This window comes from Malus domestica, chromosome 13, assembly GCF_042453785.1.
Source record: "Malus domestica chromosome 13, GDT2T_hap1".
NCBI lineage: Eukaryota > Viridiplantae > Streptophyta > Magnoliopsida > Rosales > Rosaceae > Malus > Malus domestica.
Window position 1 is genome coordinate 8765536 of NC_091673.1, and position 24893 is coordinate 8790428.

The 24893-nt window shown below is 38.7% G+C and overlaps 2 protein-coding genes across 2 annotated transcripts; both read left to right on the top strand.

The window, feature by feature from the left end:
- Nucleotides 1-5246: 5246 nt before the first annotated feature.
- Nucleotides 5247-8906, top strand: LOC103452177 (glucose-6-phosphate 1-dehydrogenase, chloroplastic-like). Its single transcript, XM_008391692.4, has 8 exons — nucleotides 5247-5656; nucleotides 5745-5977; nucleotides 6073-6167; nucleotides 6770-6884; nucleotides 7104-7580; nucleotides 7670-7899; nucleotides 7990-8187; nucleotides 8373-8906. Exons 1-8 carry the CDS (start codon nucleotides 5458-5460, stop codon nucleotides 8620-8622), a joined length of 1797 nt encoding a protein of 598 aa, XP_008389914.1. The 5' UTR covers nucleotides 5247-5457; the 3' UTR covers nucleotides 8623-8906.
- Nucleotides 8907-13305: 4399 nt separating this feature from the next.
- On the top strand, nucleotides 13306-15072 carry LOC103452176 (transcription factor TCP20-like). The gene is made up of 2 exons (XM_008391691.4): nucleotides 13306-14417; nucleotides 14789-15072. Exon 1 carries the CDS (start codon nucleotides 13572-13574, stop codon nucleotides 14322-14324), a length of 753 nt encoding a protein of 250 aa, XP_008389913.1. The 5' UTR covers nucleotides 13306-13571; the 3' UTR covers nucleotides 14325-14417; nucleotides 14789-15072.
- Nucleotides 15073-24893: the final 9821 nt, after the last annotated feature.

Consider the following 24893-nt stretch of genomic DNA (forward strand, 5'->3'; position numbering starts at 1 on the left):
TTAAGATTATAATTAAGGTGTGATTCATGTTCTGAACCAAGGTTTAGGCTAATCCTTGGCTTGGGGTGTGACAGATAATTAATTTGAATTGGTCACATGTATTAAAGTTCTAAAAATAAATATCCGTTCAAAATAATTTAAGTATTCAAGGACAGAAATTAATTTTAAAACTTAATATCCAAAAAAAAAATCACCAACAAATAATCCAAATATAAAAGGAAATTTGTTCAAAATTTAACCAAAAAACAAGGGAGGAGGTTCGGCCGCTAGGTGGAATTCGGCCCCATTGTCTTATTTCAACTAAAAAAATAAGTCTATGTCTAAGATTCTAATCTTCCATAGGTGTGATAGCCTCTTCCTCTTAAAAGTCAGAAACCTCCATCTGTGTACTCTTCAAATCGTCCACTTGCACAAAGTTTAATTCAAACTTCTTACAACGAGAATGATATTCAGTTACAACCTTCTAGGGAGCTCGGCAAATACGGGACCAATGGTCATTTGAACCACAGCGATAGCACATATCCGCATCTATGGTTTCAGGTGCTTTGATCTTATTCTTGAAGTTTGGGGCCTTGGGAGCAAGGTTAGGGCGATTCTGGACTTTGTTCCCTCCCTTAGATGGGCCTTGATTTTGTTGACCTTGGCGAGGTGGCTTCTGGCCGCCCCTACCACGCCTCTTTTGGCGTTTTGGGCGTTGATTTGTGCTATAGTGTGCTTCAGGCACAACAGTCGCCCCAGTAGGTCGAGCTTGATGATTCTTCATCAACAGCTGGTTCTGCTTTTTAGCTAAGGGTGGGTTGAAAAAATAGAAAACCAAAAAAAATCAGACCGAAAATTGAACCGAGACCGAAAAAATCGAACAAAAAAAAAATAGGTTGGGGAGGGATGCTTCAAGCCAACTTGACTATAGGCTTTGTGTTGGTATAATTGTACGAGTATGTTATTTATAGGTATTCTAATCTCTAATGATTTATAAAATTTCTAAGGTTTACAAACCCTAGCCATCACTCCCATTTCAGTTTTCTTTTGCTTTTCTCATACACTCTATATTTCCCATCCGCTGCTTTCTTCCTCTCTGCTTCCTCAGTCTCTCTCTCCTTCCTCTCTTCCTCAAAATAACTATTTCTCCTTCCTCTCTGTTATGGTGGGGTACCGAACGAGGGAGCTAGGGTTTGGGAGATCCAACGAAGGGTGCATAAGGGCCAAAGCATCATCGTACGTGAACACCACGCTCGTGATCGACAGGCTCGAGGTTCTCCACGACGTGTTGTACTTGCTTGAAGATTTGGCCAATGGGGTAATTCCCTTTTGTTCTTCAAGATTCCGATCAAGGTAAACTTACTCTTGATGCAATGTATAGTCTTTTACTTCGAATTGATTCAATGTAGAAGCTTTTATATGGAATTGGTTCTATCTGATATTTGTTTGAACATTGAGAGAAAAAGATTAAATGTTGTATTAGAATTTGTATCTATTTGGGAAATTTTTAAAGAAAGTTGCAGACACTCCATTTATGTAGTCTTCGATTTTTCATATTTATAAGAAATTTGGTATGCTGAGTTTTGCATATTATAATCTTCCAATTTGGCAGCAAGGAGAGGAAGCTGCCCCCAATCCATCATCTTTATTCCCGGTGCAACCACGGCAGCAAAGAGAGGAAGTTGCGCCAAGTCGCGACCAGTGAATGAGTAGATGCATAGGTGTTGCCATGGATGACGAGAGGTTTGGATATGAGTGGGCAGGTTTGGGAGAAATCTAGGTTGAATTTGAGATTTGTGTCATGGTTGGGGATGAGAGAGGGACAGATGAGTGGAATGTAAGGGAGATTGGTTGTTTGGTTACAGGTTTAGAGGTATTTTCCTTACTATGTGAACTGACAAAAGATTTTAAATTTTTTTAAAAAAAATCAAAATTGAACTGTTTTGAACCGAACCCAACTCTATTTTCAACGATAAGTAAAACAAAGATCAAATCCGAGAATTTAGTGAACTTCTGAGCTCTATATTGTTGCTGCAGGACAATATTAGTAGCAGAGAAGGTTGAATAGGTCTTCTCCAAGAGATTCTCTTCGGTCAAAGTTTCATTACAAAACTTAAGAATTGTTCAGATTCGACAAACTTCAAAATTATATTCATTCACAGACTTGAAGTCTTGGAAGCGCAAATGCTGCCAGTCATGTCTTGATTCAGGCAAGAAGATGTCCTTTTGGTGATCAAAGTGATCAACCAAAGCAACCCATAATGCTTGTGGATCCTCCTCAACAAGATATTCAGTTTGCAGGGCGTCATGGATATGTCTTCGAATGAAGATCATAGCGGTGGCTTTCTCAGCTTCGCCAACAGGGTTGTCCGTCTCATCTTCAATGGCAAAACGCAAATTCTTTGCAGTAAGGTGGAGCTTCACATCTTGGACCCACTTGAGGTAGTTCATTCCAGACACCTCCGAAGAGGTGAAGTCGAGTTTGTTCAAATTTGATATTCCTATCACAAAATAAAGGACAAGATGTGATTAGTGCAATGGAGAAGAAAAAAATCAATTCATTCACATAGGAGTAGAATATTCATATTCTAATAGACATGTATTGGTTAATATTTGCATGAAAAAATAAAAATAAATAAATAAATAAAAACTTTGGGTTTTCATAGGTGATTTTTTTTAATGAAAAACTTCAGGTTTTCAAACAAGGCATGTTTTTTCAAAATAATTATAAACTTCAGGTTCATATGTTCCTGCAGGTAAACGCAAATATATACACAGAAATATGCAACAAGAAAATATGTAAATAGAACTTCGGGTCTAAAATTATATTTGAATTAATTATTTAGATTTTGGGCCAAATTTAAAGTGTAGGCTAAAAAATATAAAACCCATTGAGCCTAAAATAATTAGGCATGGAAAACTCGGGGCCTAAAAGAAGGCCTGAGCCCACGGGTGGGCTAAAAAATGTCAGACCGTGTAGCCCAGGCCCAATAATTGGGCTGGGGTGTCTCGGGTGGGATTGTAGGCCCACGATGGAAGAGGAACAAAACGGGCCGAATCAAGAGAGGAGCCCATGAAAAGGGTCTGATCCAGTACGGTGCGAACAGTGAAACCGGGGAAGGTGCGATCATGTGCGTCGCAACATATGGAACACCATAGCCCTCGGGCTGGTTTCACACTTGAGCCAGGTTTCAATGTATGGGCTGCAATCTGGGAGCCTAGACTGCTATGTCTCTCCAATAGTCTTCAAACAGAACATCAAAACCCAAAAGGCTGGTGTTAGGACCAAGTACAGCCAAGCCCTAGTGGGTTTAAGTTAGAACCAAAACAACCCAATGTTTGCTGGGTAAGGTTGCCGGAACGCCACCACTGCTGGTGGCCGTGTTCTGGGTAGATTTTGGTCGGGAGAAGCACGGGTTCGATCTAGAACCCTATATTGAACAAAAAAAATTCGATTTCTCGACGTTTGGGTATGAAAAACCATGGGGATTTCAAATCGAAATCCTTGAAAACCTAATGAAATTCAACGGGAATTTCAATGAACATCGTCGGAGATGATGAATTTGTCCAAAAAGGCATAACTTTAGGTTGTGGTTTTCCACAGAGGTCGGCGTTGTTGCCATGACTAGGCTACAGGCGAGTGAAGGTTTTCTGAGGACGACGCCATGAACGACGTTGTGTTGGTTTTCATGGAGAGGGAGAGAGCTACTGGCTTTCGGCTGATGGCTTGGCTTGTCTCGACTCAGCCACACAAGCTGCGGGCTTGGGCGAATCGAGGTCGTGGGTTCGAAGAACCCTGGCTACACCGATTGGTTTTGTTTCCCTTTTTTTCACAATGCAATTCAATTTGATGCATATGCAATTTAATTCAATATTTTAATGTATGTATATATATTTGATGCAATTGGCAATATCAAATTCACATAATTCAACAAGGGAAATGATAAACACACACCTTTTATAGCTTCCTACACACCCCTAATTAATCATGTCCGTTGTTTTCGTTTGATTTATTCAATCCGATGGCCTGGAACAAAGAGGGGTGTGAGAAAAACTATAAAAGGTGTGTGAAAATCAGCTCCCTTCAACAATTATGAATATAATGCATACACAATTTATGTAGAATCTAAAATTCGAAAAATGTAGAGTTAGGTCATGCATTATGGTGAATGTTCATGCTATCACAGCTGCAAAAAATATCGAGATAAAAACCGTTGTTTTGGAAGAACCTGTTTGCGTGACGATATGGATGAACTATAAAAGCTTCAACATTAGATTCCTAAGCTCAGCGGTATGAGCATGTTGATAACGTGTTGTAGCCTATTTTATCTAACAAGAAGGAGAGGGTCGACGGCAAAGGGAGAGAGAGAGAGAGACAGAGGAGAGATGTGTTTGTAGAATCGTAGGGGAATTGAGTATTGAGGATGTGTTATCCCTCTACGTAGTGTCTTTATTTACAGTAGTAAAATGAGAGAATAAATCCTTCATCCCCATGGAATACAAGTCCATATAGGAAAAAATAACTAGAATCAAATATAACCTATGATTTACACAATCACAGTTAAACTAGGAAAGTTCACAACAATCTTGTGATTTTCCACCGGATTTTATTTTAGTTAATCTGGTTCCTAATTTTAATTCCTCATTCTTTGCTTTTTATGAGTTTTCTTCAATGCACATCAAAGTCGCACATCTAAGTTATATAATAAAACAAAAGCCGATAAATCATGTTGTATAATTTAGCAAAAATCTTGTTATGATTTACAACTTAAATGTGCACTTTTAACGTGAAACGAAGAAAACCTCTTACTTTCTGAAACCACCGGGTTGAAATTTCTCTTGAAAAGGAATTTGTCCATAGGAAAAAGACAGAAGCTCGGCCCACTACTATTTTTGGGGCCACAAGAGTTTGCCATTTGAGACTCGGGCCTACATCGTTTACATCGTTTCAGTCATCTACTTTGTATTTTGCACTTCCATGCAAAACTAATTAATTAAGGGAACTTTAACGAAAAGCTCTTGGTACACTTTAACGAAAAATCACATTTTTACACTAAAAAGTCAATCTTGGTACTATTCACTTTACCCTTTATTTTGTCCTTATCATTAAAACTCAAAGTTTTCAAGCCATTTTCATTCGTTTTCCTATTAATTAATCATTTAATTACAAAGTTAAACTTAAAACCTAATTAGAACACGGAATCAAAGGGCAAGCAAAACTTGTCTATAGTTTGTCTTGGGAAGCTGTACGGTATTCCGCTCCTTTCCATCGTTGGATTGCTGGCACACCAAAGGACAAAACGGCCTTTCGGAGATCTCAAGGGTCCTCCATTGCCCCGACCCTTTCGATACCTCCCATGTTTCTTCCTTGTTAACTCCTCCTCTTCCCTCTCCGACCTCTTCACCCCAAAACGCAGCACCCCATTTCTCCACTGAATTCCGATCCCGACCAACAAGCTAAAAAGCACAGAGAGAGAGATGGCGACTCTTCCTTCCTCCCATTGCTGCCACACCTACTCGCCGCCGCTGCCGCCGTCTTCGTCGTCGTCATCAGTTTCGTATTTACCTGTTTATTCATCTGTACACGGACGCCTGCGACGCGTTTCAATTTCTTCGATTCCGAGACGTTCTGTTTCAGCTAAGCTTTCTCTGCAGAATGCTGTCGGCTTGCAAGACGGTAAGCTCCTTCAGCCTTCTAATCTTAATTTGTTTAATTTAGTTGTAAATTTACAGTCTTTTGATTTTGGGTTTTTCCGTCAATGTAGGCCCGGCGGCGCCGGCGGTCAACCCAATTGAGAACGAAGCTCCTTTCGAGAAGCTGAAAGATGGGTTGCTTTCAGCTCCGTCTTCGAAGGAATCTAAAGACACGGCCGTGTTTAATGTTAATGAAAGTGAATCTACTGTCAGTATCACGGTGGTTGGAGCCTCCGGGGACCTAGCCAAGAAGAAGATTTTCCCCGCACTTTTCGCACTTTTCTACGAGGATTGCCTCCCGAAGGTGTGGACTATTTGTTCTTTATCTTTCGTTTGATTACTTGATTCTTAGATTTCGATTGATCGGCGGAAAATGAGTATGTAACTATTTTGTTGCAGCACTTCACTATTTATGGCTATGCTCGGAGTAAGATGACCGATGCCGAGTTGAGAGACATGGTTAGCAAGACGCTTACTTGCCGAATCGACAAGAGGTGCGTCAAAAGCTTGGGCCTTTGTTGTGAAATGTGGTTGCTTTGCATATTATGTATTGTTTGCTGAGAAAATTAGAATGCACAACTCTAATATCTAAGTGTTGGAGAGACAGAACAAGTAAACAAATTACTATATTACACTCACAAAATATTACAACATATAAACTCTTAAAGAAAGGAGATACACTATACGTAATACATTCTTTCTCCTATTTATAGGCTTGCTAAACCGACTTAATCATTGCTAGAATTTTCTAGCTAGTGCATTGATCATGCACTACCACCAACCTAAGAAACCGCCATAATCTTGCGAGAGAATTGTCTAGCATAGTTAATGTGCATGCACTTATCACTTAAATCTCATGCATGTTTGAACTAGAAAAATCTGGTTCCTTTGCACCTGACCAAAATGCATTCTCCAGAAGGCACTGCCTTCTAAGCTTGCTGCTATACTTTCCTACAGTTTTCCATCAGAATTCATGCACCGACTTTGGGCTGGTGTTGATCTTTCAACATTGTTTGAAAAGATGGAAAAGTTATCGCTGGGTGTATAAAGTTTGAAGTTCATTGATGCGTGACGAAGTGTTTTGTTGGAACTTCAGGGAGAATTGCGGTGAGAAAATGGACCAATTTCTTCAAAGATGTTTCTATCATTCTGGTCAGTATGATTCACAGGACCATTTCGCAGAGCTGGACAAGAAGCTAAAGGAACATGAGGTAATAATTTGAGCGTGTACTCTGACCTTAGTGATAGAGTGTTGAATACGATTTTATACTCTGCCTTCTATTCAAGTTTTCTTGGTGCTGTTGTTTGGGGGAACCTTAAGCTCTCTCTGTGTACTTTTAGTCATTGCCCGTTTGAATTATGTTCAAGTAAGCTATCTTCTGGGTCTTGATTCTGCTTCCATTTAGATTGACAAGCAACTGCATGTGTAGGCGGGAAGAGTTCCTAATCGCCTGTTCTATCTGTCTATCCCTCCAAACATATTCATCGATGCTGTTTGCTGTGCTAGCTCATCGGCCTCATCTGGTAATGGCTGGACTAGGGTTATTGTTGAGAAACCCTTCGGCCGAGATTCAGAATCATCTGCTACTTTGACCAGTGCCCTCAAACAGTACCTAGAAGAGGATCAAATCTTCAGGATAGACCACTATCTTGGCAAGGAGCTTGTGGAAAACCTATCAGTTCTCCGCTTCTCCAACCTTATTTTTGAGCCCTTGTGGTCAAGGCAGTACATAAGAAATGTCCAGTTCATATTCTCTGAAGATTTTGGCACTGAAGGACGTGGAGGGTACTTTGACAACTATGGGATAATAAGAGATATAATGCAGAATCACTTGCTTCAGATACTGGCTCTCTTTGCAATGGAAACCCCTGTCAGTTTGGATGCAGAAGACATCAGAAACGAGAAGGTTTTACGAATACCTGAAATGAGGCTGCTTTAGTACTTTGTATTGCTTTCCTCTTTATTCAGGTACTTATAGTGCTTGCTTGGTGCCAGGTTAAAGTTTTACGTTCTATGAGGCCACTACAACTTGAAAATGTGGTCACAGGGCAATACAAGAGTCATGTTAGAGGTGGTATTACGTACCCGGCATACACTGATGACAAGACAGTACCCAAAGACAGCTTGACTCCAACATTTGCTGCAGCTGCTCTCTTCATAGACAACGCAAGATGGGATGGGGTGCCTTTCTTAATGAAGGCTGGGAAAGCATTACATAATAAGAGGTTTGTTCAATTAGAGACAAGGTTCTCATTCTTGTTTGCCAGTCATGGTTTCGCATATACTAATTCATATTTGCTTCTTTTCTTTTCCAGGGCTGAGATAAGGGTACAGTTTCGGCATGTGCCTGGAAACTTGTATCGAAGTATTGGAACAGATCTTGATCGTGCAACAAATGAGCTTGTTATCCGAGTACAGCCCGACGAAGCTATTGTCCTGAAGATAAACAACAAAGTCCCTGGTCTTGGAATGAGGTTGGACAGGAGCAATCTAAATCTTCACTATGCAGCCAGGTTAGGTTTAAAAAGTTGAAAGTTTATGTATTAACTGCACGAAAGAATTTAGTCTTGTGTTTGCAATGAATAATCCTAATTGTATATAGTAATATAATATGCACCAAAGTGTTATCTCTTTTTTTCAACCCTTCAAACAAATGATGAAATACATTAACCAAATTCGTTTGTTTTGTTATTTGTAGATATTCAAAGGAGATTCCGGATGCTTATGAGAGGCTTCTGCTGGATGCTATTGAAGGGGAAAGGAGGCTGTTTATCCGGAGTGATGAACTTGATGCAGCTTGGGCACTCTTCACACCCTTATTGAAAGAGATAGAAGAGAAGAAGGTTATTCCCGAATACTATCCTTATGGAAGCAGAGGTCCTGTCGGGGCACACTATCTTGCAGCAAGATACAAAGTCCGGTGGGGTGATGTTGACGTGGAGGTGTGAATTTGAGGAGGCCGGCCTCATCGCCATTGCTACCATAGTCAAACAGGGTAAAGTTTTTGTTTTGTAATTTGTTCACCGTAGATTAGGGTTGTCAACGTAAAGAAAATTGAAGCAATTTCACACCAGATTTCTTCATTTGAAACAATAGATGGAGTATTTTTTTCCTTGTTATTTTCACAGTGCCACATGTTGATATCAATACAATCATGTTATGTAGCACTTTATTAATAATAAATTCCAAGTCATTGGCACGACATTCATTTTGTCCGCCAAAATTAACAACATTGCGTGACAGTGTCGCGAGTTCGGACTATGAAATTGTGAAGAGTTAACTGGAAACTAGACTTCAGTTATTGAAATTGAAGGTATTTTCATTGATGAATCGAGTTCGATTTTGCTCACCCCTTTTAACTCCAGTCGAGTCGCCTAGAATCGCAACACAAAGTTTACATGTTCATTTAATTATTGCACTACACAAATGGGATGTCTGAATCAAAAACTCGACGTCCAAATTTGTCGATCGAGAATACACCACCGTTTACAAAGTGTAACCAAGTTGACAGACAATTGCTAACGTTGTCGGGGACCGTCATACATACCTGAATACAAATTCACAAGGAGGATTGGCAGAGTAACAACATTTGGCAACCAAACATAAGAGGACAGACAGATTATTCGATCTAGCAGCCGTATACCTTTGGTGTCATTCGGTCTTTCGATTCTCTCAGTTGTAGCTGTGACAGTAGTTGATCCTGCCTCACCCAAAGATGTCATCCAAAGCATTATGGTCTGTTTAAACTCTTCCTCGTCGCGCAGATACACGAGATGAAGTCCACACTTTTGTACCCTCAAGCTTGGGGGAACACTTCCAATTGAAGCCTCCAGAACGCTACACTCGTTAAACAACTGATCGGATTCCAGTTGAAACCACCCTCGCGGTGTGTTGGATAGCCAAATGAATCCTCCCAGCTCATACAACCACTCCAGTTCCTTATTACGCATGGGCAGGACGTTCCAGAAATGACTTATAAGGAGGTGGCGGACGGTGGTGGGAAATTCCAGCTGGAACCGCCATTAAACAAGCAGGGCAATCCCAGCCAATGAGAACCGCCATTGAACAGATGTAGTGGCAGCGGCATTGTTGCTGAGTGACCAGTGCCGTGCTGCCCGAACCATTCCAAAATCTCGTCACTTGGAGGGAAGCAAGAATTGTATATCAACGGCAACGTCCTGCTAAAAATATGTGTTAGAGACAGAGAGAGTAACACTTCACGTTGTATAATTGACATGGAATGCAACGTAGTGGTGTACGCGTCCCATTTAAATTGCTCTCCTAGAGAGAGATGAAATGTATCAGGAACCAACCCAAGCATGTTCGGTGTTGGCTCTTAAATGGCACATGAGTTTGTAAGAAAGTCCTGAATCCAAAGTGTTGAGAACAGCAGTAGGATGCTCGATGGCTGAAAAAGGCAACACATAGTTATTATGCCACGCAGAGAAAAAAAATAGTATAGTTGAATTTGTTAAGATTCTCAATCGCATGTTCACTTCATTTTATTGTACCTTTTTAGTCAAACTGGTCCAAATTGACATAACTCTGTATTTTGGTATTTGTTAATAAAAACCAATAAAAGTGATCTCTGAATTTGTCTACTTAAATCATTTCAGTCACTCTGTGATTTTGTTAATATTCTCGTTAAGTAGAGATGTTGGTTTAACAAAAATACCTTTAAAAATGTTGTCACGTGATCGTTCATGTGATAATTTAACAAGGATATTGACAGATTTATCTTGAAATGACCAAAATGATTTACGATGAACAAACTCATAGACTACTTATATCGATTTTCAATGTCAAAGGTCAAAATTTTGACTTTTTTGAGCTTCTAAAAACAAACCATGTGAATAGAATTTTACACATTGTTTTGTCGTAGTAGTTAAAGACACCGTAAACCCGTAGTAACAATGTACTTATCTCATATAAAACGTTTTCTCGTTTTAAATCACGGATTAGCTCTCGTCATCCAAAAATACAAAAAGATCCATGTGTCTGGATGTTTGTCCGCGAGTCATGCACTAGATTTTATTTAAAAAGAGATGCAAACATGATCCACGGGCATGAACATTGGTGTGAAAAAGGAGAGAGGATTATCGTCAGATCCTCCAATCACATCCATTCATTATACATCGTACGATCAGTTTTTGTTAGGTACTGTTTATATTCAATTTTAAATAAAAAAAATTTACAATAATTTCTAACCGTATGATGTATGATGAACGGATATGATTGGAGAATCCCCAGGATCCTTCTGTGTGAAAAAGCTCTCTTAACTTCAAATGGAAGAAATTGATAGGATAATTGATGCTTTTAAAAAGAAAATTAGTGGGACAAAGACAATGGTTTTATCTTTAAACCTACTCATATCTAAAGCGTAAGAAGATTACCATCAACTTTAGAATTTGTGTGACTTTTTTGGGTGATTTGTCAATGCCCATATTTTCAAAGATCGCTTTTGTCTCCTCCATGGCCAACACACGAGAAAACAACACAAGAATGGGACACATTTCTTGTACAACCTACCCATTCATTTCCTTGAACTAAAATCATCTTACGTAGCTCATGTGCTTTACTTACCCTAGAAATTATTAATTTTCGTCGAACACAGGATGGGGCTTTATTGTTACGTAGTACTTAGTGTTATAGAGTGGTACGGATGTTTTAGCAGTTAGGTTTGATTTGCACATTTGTTAATCTTTTATTTTCAGTCTTAACAGTTTATTCTCCGTACCACTTACTGTTATATACTGCTAAACAAAAATAGCAAAAGCATACTACATTTATATATAAATATATATACGTTGTGATTTAAATGCATCGAAATATAAATTACGTAGATGGAGGTGATGAGGTATAAGATCTGTTTTCAAATGCACCGGAATGCAACGATATATTGTAAAATTTCCTAAATTATATTTTAGCACAATTTAAACTTTTTGGCAGCAATGATAAAGTAATGAAATTTACTATAGTACTATAACAATAAAATTTTGGGGTTTCAATTATTTGCAATTGAACACCAAGCAAGTTTTCACACTATCTGCTATCATTATAAAGTCACGTCATCTACTCATTATCGGAAATATTTTTCTTCACTATTATCAAGTGATGATCATATTTATCATCTTATTTATCATTATTAGATGAGTTTAAATTTTAAGATTTGTGTAGTGGATAAACATAAATCTCAATATTTAAACTCATTTAACAATGATAAATAGAATGATGAGCATTACCACCAGAAGCGGATACATAATTCTAACATCGGATGGTCCTAATTATAGTACGATAGGCGCTAGTCGAGCGGCGAGTTAGGACCTAGGACTTAGCCCCTATGCGTCTAGTATATTAGTGAATTTTATGGTATGAGATGAATACTCAATTGATTACGAGTTCGAGTACTTTAGAAATATTTTCTAGAGATTGTATGAATTTATAGTAAACTTATAAAAATAACAGTGTCAAACATATAGTACAAAAAGTGTTGGTTAAATAATACACCATTTTTTTATTAATTAAAATGCTAGGTGGCATAACCTAATTGGACAACCATTAAACAAATAGGGAATTGGTCACGTGGAAAATGGAGAGAGAGTCTTTCTTCTTAGTTGGAATCAAGGTTTCAAGAACATCAAAGTCACAGTGGTCGTCTCTGTGTTCCTCTTACTTTGAAAGTAGATATTTCTTTTTGATTCAAAACTTCTATTGCACAGCATATGCATAACCATGATGATCTTCTCTCTTCCACCATCTGCTCAAACCATTAAATGGTCTTAAAAGGTCCTCACATATGCTTCTTCGAACTTTTGGGTGGGCCCGAAATGACTCGGGTCCATATATGCATCCACCCCTCATTAGAGTTTTGAGCAAAAATGCACCCATTTAGATCAATTTAGCCTTGGCCTTGGCTGTATCTGCCATTTTTTGAAGATTGAGTTGCCAATTAGTAAAAGGAGATAAGGACAATAATGCCTCATTGAAGAAGGCATGGCCTACTTAATTAGTATTTGCACCAAACACTTTGACCATTTTGGAACCATTGTGTTGAGTTAGGTATTGTCAGTCTGGACTAGTCGGAACTCTGATGTTTCATTCATGCAGACTGAGCGACTGACCGTACATTTGCATTTACTAGCATGCCAAGCCAATCAGTTACTAGTTTTCAGGCACAATAGACGGAGTGATTTTTTGGTCTGAACGCCACCACGCTGCTATGTGTTTTTATTAATTTATTCATGTTATAATACGTAAAATTTCATTACAAAGTTAAGAGGTGCTTACATAAGAAGCATGATCAAAATAGATTGGATCAAGATTACCTGATAAACTCAAGTTGGCCAACTCATTAACAACAAATTTGATATCGTGATAAATATTTCTGAATTCACATACCCATTTAATGTGTAAACGATCACGGCAAGTGCACTTGCCATAAATTAGGTCTGATATATCCCACTATGTCACGTATTCCAATCGTAACATGTAAATTGATAGTATAACTGTCACACTCAAAAACTTTTCCGAACAACCTATTATCGTTGCCAAAAATTCAACTAGAAGACGGTGTGACAATGGACTATAAGACTTACAAATCAACAGAATCCACTTGTTGATCTACAGCTGCAAATTACGACATTGTGAGATGTGGCATTACAAGTAGCATGAACTTTACTTGGAAACTTTATAGCTTCAATAATTGAAGTTGAAGATATTTCCATTGACAAATCTAGGCGTGCCAATAAAAATACAACCCCACCTTCAAAACCCTAAACTCAATCACCCCCAAAGTTTGCACTAAACCCTGAGAGCTTAGGGCTTATCATTACATCACCATCCACAAAGAGGTGCCCACCATTTTTGGGTCCTCAGCACTGATCCCACAAAAGCAGACATGGCAGAGAACAACAAGCATCCGGCACAAATCAAGGACCTACAGATTATGATTGCAAACAAAGAGAAGGATGAAAGCAAGAAGCAGTTAGCACCAAAGAGGAGCTCCACTAAGGACAGGCACAAGAAAGTGGATGGCAGGGGGAGAAGAATAAGGATGCCGGCGCTCTGCGCGGCTAGGGTTTTTCAGCTCACAAGAGAATTGGGTCACAAGTCCGACGGTGAGACAATCCAGTGGCTTTTACAGCAAGCAGAACCGTCAATTGTAGCTGCTACTGGCTCCGGGACCATGCCGGCGTCAGCTCTGGCAGCGGCTGCAGAGTCCTCTGTTTCTGAACAGGGGAACTCTGTTTCCTCTGGATTAATGAGCTTTGGCCATATGGGGAGATCTAATGCAGCAACTGGGATTTGGCCTTTCGTCAGTGGGATTAGGTCAAGTTTTGATCACAATTCTGGTCAGCAAACGTTGAATTTTGGGGGTGAGAACTTGAATTTCATGCATAAGTTTGGTTTCCAAGGATTTGATGCTCCTGGTAATTTGGGATCAGTGAGTTTTCCCACAACTCTGAGTGGAAGCAATCAGCAAGTTCCAGGTCTGGAGCTTGGACTTTCTCAGGATGGTCACATTGGGTTGGTGAATTCTCAAGCTTTGAGTTTGACCCAATTTCTTCAGAACAAGGTGCAGAGGCCTAGGGGTGTTGGTTCCTTCAGTCAGCAGCAGCAGCAGCAACAACAATCGAATACAAACGAATGATTTTCGAGGAACGGAGACGGTAGACAAGTTCAAAATAGCTAAGATACTGGCTTTGCAGGGTTACCCTTCTTTCAACCTTCTTCATTTTATCAGGTACTCTACTTATCTCGTTCTTCCAGGCTACATTTAGCATGTAGGATCTGATACGATTGCCTAATTCGCTAGTTTCAAGGTACGTTGAAGCAAGAAATGAAAGTCTACTTCCGAATTTTGTCCAAGTTGAACGAATTAGACGGATTAGTTATAAGGTTCTGCTATCTTACCATTTTATGCATACTGATAGGATAAGTTTCGTTCACGACTAATCCTTTTTATCTCTTCAACTTGAATAAAATTCGGAAATCGAGTATTCACTCAGCGTACTTCGACTTAAAATCTAATCTTAGATACCAAACGTGGCCTCGAGTCTTCCTCGAGTTCTTTATTCGAATTTAGGTTTGAATGTTTAATTTTGTGACATGCAGGATAACTATGGAGAAGAAAATGGCTTGGAGATTGGGTTTGCTTTCTATTTCTTGTTGATTTGTTTAGGTGTGCTATCATTTTTCCAATTTAGAATTATGTGTGCTGCTGGCTTGCATCCAACAACAAAAAGTTGTAGAATGCTGAGCCATTATATACTAAATGGATTTCGTGACTTAGATATCATGATCTGGATTTTGTTTTTATAAGGAGCTTTTTCTACATGTATCCCATATAATATCTCATGATGAGCATTATGCACTAAATAGAGAGCTTTTTTACTCTAGACGTTTTCCTTTGATTCTCGCAAAGCGGAGAGCCTCATTGGCTTGGCTCGTCCTTTTTTCTTTCTGCATCTGGATGAGTTTCTAAATACCATGCTGCAGCTTTTTGCAATTTCATTTTGTAAGTGAAAAGAGTTATTGTACTGCAAACTTGGCAATGGTGTTTTTTCTTCTTGACAAATGATAGAATAATTACACTAAATTCATTTAAATTTACGAAGTGAAATTTCGGACTTCAGTGTAGATGGTGGAGCATATTGTTGTAGCCAACATAGCTAAACCCTAATCTGTAAACTTGGCAATGGTTTGACACTTGCTTGGAAGTTTTGGTGCCTTTTTTAATTGTTACATAATAGGTCTTAGTCTTGGATTTGTTGATAGCCGAAGTGAAGTCAGTAATCAGCATTAGTTTGGAAATTAGTCACAGGATAATAAAACCATTGTTAACAGATCTCCCTAAACATTGTAGTGTTTAGGTTCAATGTTGTTTTTCAAACACAATTTTTCGTAACGCAAAGATATCGATCGAGTACATTCGTGTATGATATGTTGGAGTTTTAAAAAACGTGTAATTCAAAAATCGATAAGAAGTCTACGAAAAATATAAATATTTTCAAAAAATTATGTACATATATGTTTAATACGCAAATTTTCTAACTATATTATGAAACAAATGACCTGTTGTCTTAATAAAAAAACTGCGGCCGGGCCGTCAACCCAAGTTAGGGCTGGTTTGGTATTACTGTGCTTTGAAAAAAAGCTGCTGCGAGAATAAGCGGTTGTGCTGTGAGAATAAGCGGCTGTGAAATAAAGCAGCAGAGTGTTTGGTAAACTTTTTTGTAAAAGTGCTTTTGAAAAAAAAGGCAGTCTGTGGGTCTTTTCATTAAAGGAGCATTGTAGCTCGATGTGCTTTGAAAAAAAGCCAGTTTTCCAAAGCTGCAAATAGCAGCTTCAGCTTTTTCCTTTGATTTCAGCTTATTCTCACAGCAGCTTCCAAAATATGCCCTTTTTTTTCAGTTTACCAAACACCTAAAACCCTCACAGCTTTTTTTCATGGGTGCTTTTTTTTAAGCACCTCACTCCCAAACTAGGGCTTAGGGTCCCGTTTTCTCTTTTCGGCCCAACACTAATTCAGCCCAAAGAATAAGATGCTAAACGGACCCAAACCCATTTCAGACATTGAGCATAACGTTGCCAAAAGAAAAAGAAAAAAGATCCCTTATTGGCAGCATGACGCTGTTTCTCATGCTCAAATGGAGAAATTTTAGTATAGTTGCTTATTTAGGACAGTTTTCACGCCGAGTAAGGACAGATGAAACTAAAATACAGAGAGTCATATTTTTGTGAAATGTATTCGAGGAGCGTGGTCGGACACTCTTAGCTACTAATGGTTTACAGCACACATTGACGCGTAAAAGTTTCACAAGTACTGACGATACGTTGCAATTGTGGCAGTGAGCTTAATTAATTTGATGGACAAAGTTTAGATGGTCCACTCCAAGTGACTTATTGGACCACCCCAGCTTCCAAATCAAATATTGGGTGTGGTTCCAGCCGCAGCCAGTGCTCAAAAAAGCCTCCAACCAAATTTGGGAGCCATGTAAAACTGTACGGACTATAAAACTAATACCATTCACAATCCATAAAAGGAAATCAATATAATAAATGTTAAGGAGACTCTCTTAAAAGTGAAAAATTGTATGCACTTTTTGTCGCCTTATGTTTTTGACACAATCCAACATTATAAAATATTGTGCCAAAAATATGAGGTGTAAGAAAGTCAATGGAGAGTCCCATTTTGAGAGAGTCTCCTTAGCATTTTTCAATAACTAGATGCTTGTCAGAATTTTTATGGACTCTCCGCCACCTTTTGTTTTTGACACAATTCTCATGCTAACATTATAAAACATTGTGCCAAAAATATGAGATAGCGGAGAGTCAATAGAGAGTCTTATTTTGAGAGTCTCCTTAGCATTTCTCAATAAATAGATGCTCGTCATTCCTTCTATAATTCTTTGGCTGAAATAAAAAATATGTGCCAAAAATGTTATGTATCACTCCATGTTACGAGTGTTTTAGTTGTTGGATTTGATTTTTACAACTGTTGAGATTTTATATTTTTGCCCTTAGTCATTGATTTCTCATATTATTCAATGCTACGTACTAAAAAGGTAGGGTTAAAGAAACAAATTTTATACTTTTTGTCACCTTTATCCACCCCAATAGTATTCTAGTGCACTTGGGGCTCGTTTGGCGGCTTAGATGAGATTGAGTTTTAGGGATAAAATTGGATTGACAGGAACATGTGAGACATGACTAGTAACGTATAAAGATAAGTTAGATAACACACTCTATTGTGGAATCATAACTCATCATGTCCAATCTTGTCCATCTCACATCTTAACATAATAAAGGACTAGGCTCAAGTTCAATTTAATTGTCACACCCTATCCCAACCATCCTGCCAAACAAACCCTTAAAATTATTGAGTAATTAATGTAGTCCCATCATATAATTTTTTGTTTGTTATATATTAAAGAAAAAGGGTGCAACTATAAAATATAATTAAGCATAAGTCAATATCATGAATAGCATCATCATTTGCCTTTCTGCTAATTTGTTTCGTTGTTGGTAAGCACCCGCCCGGAGTCTCGGACTTGTGGAAGATGCATGCAGTGCAAGTGGAGCACTAAGATATGAGAGAGGACCGAAAGGAATTAGGGTTTAACTAGTCTGCTGAGTGGGCGTGCACAACCCGGCCAGGGCCAATGCGCGCAGTTGGATGAGCTTTTGTCTTTGTGATGCATGTACGTGTTTATGTCGTGTAAATGTATAGATAATGTAGATGCAAATTTCTTCCTCCTTGATTTTAGATAAAATTATACCTATAAAACAAATAACACCTTAGATCAAGACCAAGAGTCTCATGCGCCCACGACGAATGGGGGAGGGGAGGGCTTTGGCCGAAGAACCTCCGATGCCAAAATTGGAATTTTGAGGAGAAAATGTTTAAAGAATTTGGAGAATTTTGCAAGAATGCAGAACTTAGATTTTTAAAGAAAATGAGGTAATATATATTGGGCATGGCCGGTCCCTTTTGGGGAGACGGTGATCGGCCCTTTGTGGCATTTTTGGGTGTAATTTGTAGTTAATTAGCCAATTAATAGATTAATTAGGTAATAAATCAATTAATTAGCTAATTAATATAATTTGAAAGGAATGTTTTGGGGGTTACCTTGTGGAGAAGATTTGATGAGGATTGATGAAATAGGTTTTGAATAAATACCTATTTTGGGCACTTTTGACTTAATTGAGAGATGATTGTCCACTGCTTGTGCGTAGGAGTTTCGATGTTCCTTGATGGTAATTTTGTCCTTTTTACCCTAGAATCCACATGTCGCCTTCATATTTTTCTTGATTATTTTTTGCTCCACAAATGCCCTCACACCTGCTAGGCTACTCGCAAGAAAGGGCAGCAGGTATAGAGATCTCCAGTTTTAATGTAGATTTTCAATTGGACTTGGAATTAGATTTTTCTAGGAAATGGAAATAAATTGCCTCCATAGCCTATTTAAGCCTACATTAAGTAGGGGATTAAATCAACTTCATAGGGCAATTATTTATCCCTACAAGAAAGAGAGAAAACTATAGGATATTTGTTCTCCCTCCCCTAGCAATCTTCTTTGCTTGCCTGTGTGAAGAACCGTTTTTCGTTGATTTCTTTGTCTTCTCCGAGACGCACCGATGTAAGAAAAACTTAATTCTCCTTGTCTTATTCTTGGGTGGTGCTGCCACGGGGCAACCGTCGGGTGGCATGAGCCAGGAGTCGACTTAGCATGAGCCAAGGAGGTGGTGTGGCAGAGGCCCTTAATTCTCCTTGTCTTATTCTTGGGTGGTACTGCCACGAGGTAACCGTCAGGTGGCATGAGCCAGAAGTCGACTTAGCATGAGCCAAGGAGGTGGTGTGGCAGAGGCCATTGCTTGTGCTTCTCGGCTTGACTGAAGCCAAGGACTGGCTCGGCGTAGGCCGAGGAAGTGGCATGGCATGGGCCACGGTTTGGGTTGCTTGCCGAAAATGAAGAAACTAATTGAGTTAGAGTTCTCAGCTGCCGTAGATAGAACTGCCAAGATCGAAGCTGCTGAAGATGAAGTGTCGGATGAGCGAACTATTGAGTGCAAAGTGGCTGTTGCCCCTTGACCGTTCACTGCCTAGTTGGTTTTCAAGCATTCGATCATTTGAGTTATGTGGCTTTCTCGCATTAGAGAGCTTACCTAGATAGGTGTCGGAGAATTAGTTTACCCTCTCACATTGGGGAGCAATTAGTTTACCCTTTCGCACTGTAAAGCTTACCCATATGAGTGTCAATGAATTGGTTTACCCTCTCGCACTGGAGAGCAATTAGTTTAACCTCTCGCACTGGAGAGCAGACCCATATGGGTGTCGGGAATTGGGAATTGGTTTACCCTCTCGCATTGGAGAGCAATTAGTTTATCCTCTTGCACTGGAGAGCAGACCCTTTTGGGTGTCGGGGAATTAGTTTACCCTCTCGCACTGGAGAGCAATTAGTTTATCCTATCGCACTAAAGAGCAGACCCTTTTAGGTGTCGGGGAATTAATTTACCTTCTCGCATTGGAGAGCTTACCCAGATGGGTGTTAGGGGATTGGTTTACCTTCTCGCACTTGAGGGCATGGAAGTCGTTGTTGTGAGTGCAACAAAGGAAAGCTGAACTGCTAACTGAAATAATCCTTAGCATGCGAGGTCTTGTTTGGCAATTTGCTTGAGACTTCAAACTGCTTGTGGAACCCACGTAAGGGTGTAAGTGAGAAGCGTATCGAGTTGCTCCCGGACTTTCTTCAAGTATTGTGCCATCGTTAGATGTTTCGTCATGCGCCCTTTTGAGGCTTGGTTGATAATCAACTGAGAATCTGAATGTATTGCAAGCTTCTTCACTGCTAAATCTTTCGCTAGTAAACAAGGCTTGGGCCTACGTTGCTGAAGCAGCGGCTTGGGCTGCTTATAACGTCTGGGGTTGCTGTTGCAAAGTGGCTTGGGCCTGGGCTTGTGGTTGCCTCGCTGCTCGCTGGTCACCATGGGCTTACTGTCATAGAGCTGGCCCACTCCCCACTACCACGGTGGTCCCTGTGGCTGCCATGGTGGTGGTGCTCCGTGGTGGCAAAGTTGATTCTCTTGCCATCGCTTTAAGCCTCGTGGATCATCGTGGTGGGGCTACGTCTCGTCCTCCATCATTTGATCCATATCTTTGAATGTAGGAAATTTCGTTTGTCGTGGTTTCTGAATTTCCCATCATTGTATTTTTTTTCCTCACCTCTATTCAAAAAATTAAAAAATTCTAGGAATAAGAAAGTATGAAAATTTTACAAACGAACGAGAAACGAGAAACTTTGAATGCGAGAGTTTTCTTCGAGCGTGTGAATCAAACTCTCAATGAAAGCATCAATTTGTGGATGCAAATTTCTTCCTCCTTGATCTTGTACAAAATTGCACCTACAAAACAAATAACATCTTAGGTCAAGGCCAAGAGCTTCACGCGCCCACGACGAATTTGGGGGGGGGGCTTTGGCCGAAGAACCTCCGATGCCAAAGTTAAAATTTTAAGGGAAAAGTGTTTAGAGAATTTGGAGAATTTTGCAAGAGTGTAGAACTTAGGTGTTTAGAGAAAATGGGGTAATATATATAGGGCATGGACAGCCCCCTTTGGAGAGATGTGATCGGCCCTTTGTGGCATTTTTGGGTGTAATTTGTAGTTAATTATCCAATTAATAGATTAATTAGGTAATAAATCAATTAATTAGCTAATTAATATAATTTGAAAGGAATGTTTTGGGGGTTACCTTGTGGAGAAGATTTGATGAGGATGGATGAAATCTGTTTTGAATAAATACCTATTTTGGGCACTTTTGACTTGATTGAAGGATGATTGTCCACTGCTCGCGCGTAGGAGTTCTAGTGTTCCTTGAGGGTAATTTTGTCTTTTTCACCCTAGAATCCACGTGTCGCCTTATATTTTTCTTGATGATTTTTGGCCCCACATATGATACCAACACTAATAATTCACTTGAATATGGTATCATTTGCTAAATCCACATGAAAAGCCATATGATTACAACCCAATCAGCCCATGGGACATTATCTATTTGACGTGGAGCACATATGGCCGTTGGACTTTACACATGGCTCAACTTGCTCTAATACCATGAAGAAGTTGAGGTTTCACCATAAACCAATTGGCAATATGGGGAGTAACACAACCTCCTATAAGTCATTTGATGGTTTGGTCTCTTACCAATGTGATGGGATTTTGTCCTCACATTCTCACATTTATGTTTTGATTTTAATAAAGTAGGTCATTTTGTAGGGTTTAGGGAATATTAAGTCCTAAATTTACTAACACTCAATGAATGAAAAAGTAGTTGAGTCCCATGTTAAAATTAAGCATGCTAGACTATCTCCAACCCTGGGTGGGAAAAAAAAAATTCTCAAAATTTGGGTCTATTTCTTCTCCGATGGGTGTATTTTAAGGTTGGGGAAAACAATTTTTGGAATTGGGGTAGGTATTTGGGTCTTGTATCCACTTGAGTGAATAAGATTTTAGATGGAACTGAGACCCATTGTGGCAGCGAACCCATGTGAAATAGAGGGACAACAGAACTCGTGCATCAGTTTTACTGGCACGGATGGTGGATGAAAATGTGCAGATGTGGTTTTATGACCGCATCCATCGGTTGTTGATCCTCTTGAGTTACCTTTTAAAGTCTGACGGCTCAAATCCAATTTAATTAATTTTAATGGTAATAAAAAATTCCTACAACTTTAAATCTAACGGTCAAAATAATATTATTAATTAATCCAAATTAGAGCCGACACCAAAACTCTATAAATACCCCTCCATTGGTGCGTAATCCATAAAGATTAAAATAAAATAAAAAAACCTGCCATTTGAATTTTTTTACATCAAAATATTCGTAAAATAAAACAAGATAGATTATACAAAACCTAATTCCAAAATAATTAGCCGACAAAAAAAATTAAAGAAATACAAAAGTTTAACAAATTATAACATTGGGGTGCGTAATATAGGCCATTACCCTTGGAGGAAAAGAATAGTAAAAAATACGAAGCTGTATTTTAGAATTTTTCACTCTAGGTTAGAGATAGTCTTACCAAAACAACTAGATACGGGATCACCAAAAAAGTTGCTTATCTCATATACGAATAGTCAAGTGTCATTCTCGTTCTGACTTCTATTAAGTGAAATAAGTAAACATGCTTTATAAATAGACAAGAATTTCATTCTAACAAAACTTAATTCGAAAATCAAATTACGATTTGGTGATATTCCTCTTCGCTCAAAAGTGAGAGGTATTGAGTTCGAATCTCGTGGATAGCGAATTCTACCAAATTAGGCTACTTCTTAGGTGGTTTAGCTGAACTCACCATCTCTTTAGTGTAAAAATATCGATTTCCTCAAATAAAAAATCAAAAATCAAAAACCAAACGCCACTTAATGCTCTAAACTCTAAAAACATAAGAAAGAAAAAGTTGCACTCAATTCATTAGATGATGATTATTTTTTATTAAGTATGATTAGCATTTTAAAGAATGTTTTGCATTTAAATGGAGTTTGCTTGATTGTTGTATTTTATTGGGAGGTAATTATCTAAGGGAAGTTTTATTTGAACCCATGCAACTTCTTTCTACACTCAGCTTAAATTTTAAATGAGAAGTGTCTTTTTGACCCTATTGCATTATTACCATAAAGTACAAAATGAATTTAACAATAAAACAAAATTGTATCAACGAACCCAAAACCCAATAATCAAACTCTTACCATGATACAACCAAAAAACAAGCAAGATCCATGGTGAAAATTGCAACAAATGAAGGGAAAGCAGAAGAAAATATTTACCTTGCTGGGTGCACAGAATCATAGGATAATAGCTGGTAATGACGCTTATGCATAAATCCTTTCTCTTATCCCACGAGTAGGGACTATCTTCTGTCTGATCTTCGTGAAAATTGAAGGCCATCGCTGTCAAAGAAACACTCATTTTTTGGTTCTTCAGGTGCAAATCTCAGCCTACTCTTTTATTTGTTACATGATCAATATTTGTTGCTGCATCATGCTCCACGAAAAAGAAAGGAGCAGATGAGATTTCCTTTGCTTACTCCATTCTTGTAAGCTCAGGGGAGCATATTCTAAGAGATGACGAAGCTCCAATATTAAATGAAGAGGAGAAAGCGAGAGGAGAGAGGGAGACTTCGCCGTCACCGCAATCAGAAAACTCGGAAAGAACCCAAATTCAGTAAGTTAATATCATGGGTGTAAAGATAAATTTACATATTGAATTGAGTTTGTGAGGGTAGTTTAGGTAATAAATTTGGGTTTAAAAATATATTGATAGTTTAATTAAAAATAATATGGGTGTAGTGAGTAAACTGGGTGTAGATATAAGTTACGTGGGTTTAAATAAAATTTCCCATTATCTAATAATATTTGGTGCGGCGGGTGCCCCATGTCGCATACGAAGATCCCCCATATGGTCTGTTGACGAGTGTCAATGTGTCACAAACCACGGTGACGCCAACGCCACGAATGGTATGATTAACTTATTCGCAGCTAATCTATTTGTTTAATTTTAATTGCATAAAAATTTGGCAATGCCATGCTTCTTTGAATCTTGCTCATGTCTTGGAAAAATGGCCAATCCCATGCCGATACCGCCACCGCAGCTGCCTCTCTATCAACTCTTTTACAAGCAGGGTGTGAATATACAAAATCTAAAACCGTGAATCACAAGTAATAAGCAATAGCAGCTACACCGATGGAAGCTAAAACATTAATAACTTGATTACCTTTCTAATAAGAAAACCACACCACAAACTTTAGCGATAATTTTGGTGACACTCGTATTCAACACAGTGTGATCGTAACACTAAAAAGATTCTTGTGTGGAAAATTGCACGAGTAAAGAGGGTTTAGGCCCACTTGGTTTATTTAAGTGCCTCCTTAGGTTGTGCTTGTTCCATGTGTGTATCATGTGCAGATCCTGCAGAATAGTGGTTTTGGCAAGTGCTATGTTTCTGTATGGCCCTGCTATGCCCTTTAATGCGCCCATGTGATTTTCATTTGTTTGACTAGTTTAAGGTCTTTGCTAACCCAAAATAATACGCGGTGATATTCACACACTTAGTTAGTTTTTTGTTCTTCGATCGAATGAAATGAAGATAATTAATGGTTAAAAAATAATAAGAGTGTGAAAAGTAAAAATAGGTGACAAAAAAGATAATGGATTTGTTCTGAAGTGCTTTTAAAATGGCTGAAAGCGCTTTGGTGAATTTTTTTTTTTTGAAACCAATTCTTAGTAAAAATTCAAGTAGATTCTGAAGAAAAAAAACACTTTAAGTGCTTCCTGCAAGAAGCATAAAAAAAACACATATCTGGTGCTTCTTACAAAAAAACTTAAGTGCTTTTAAAACCCAATATCAATATCACAAAAAATATTATTTGTCATTTTAAAATCACTTACAAACCAGCCTAATATGTTGCACTTGCAATGCAAATATATGGAATCATAGATATGGTGGGTTGGTTCAAATAATCCATATTTTTATTCCATCGCCATTAAGTTAAGGATGGGGCCCTCCATTCCTCGTAGGCCGCTGAAGTGCGTAGCCGTCAAGGGGTCCGGGGTGGAATTTGATCCGACGGTGCATACTGCACAGAATATGAACAAGTTTGGCAAGTATTTTCCATTAAACATGTTGTCGAATTATAAACTTGATGTACAATATGCCAAAG

Bases quoted from the DNA above. Each gene is read 5' to 3' on its own strand.
- LOC103452176 (XM_008391691.4), top strand. From the start codon at position 13,572: ATGGCAGAGAACAACAAGCATCCGGCACAAATCAAGGACCTACAGATT.
- LOC103452177 (XM_008391692.4), top strand. From the start codon at position 5,458: ATGGCGACTCTTCCTTCCTCCCATTGCTGCCACACCTACTCGCCGCCG. The intron at 6,885-7,103 runs GTAATAATTTGA...CTGCATGTGTAG, and splicing joins AGAAGCTAAAGGAACATGAG to GCGGGAAGAGTTCCTAATCG. The intron at 7,581-7,669 runs GTTTTACGAATA...GCTTGGTGCCAG, and splicing joins AAGACATCAGAAACGAGAAG to GTTAAAGTTTTACGTTCTAT.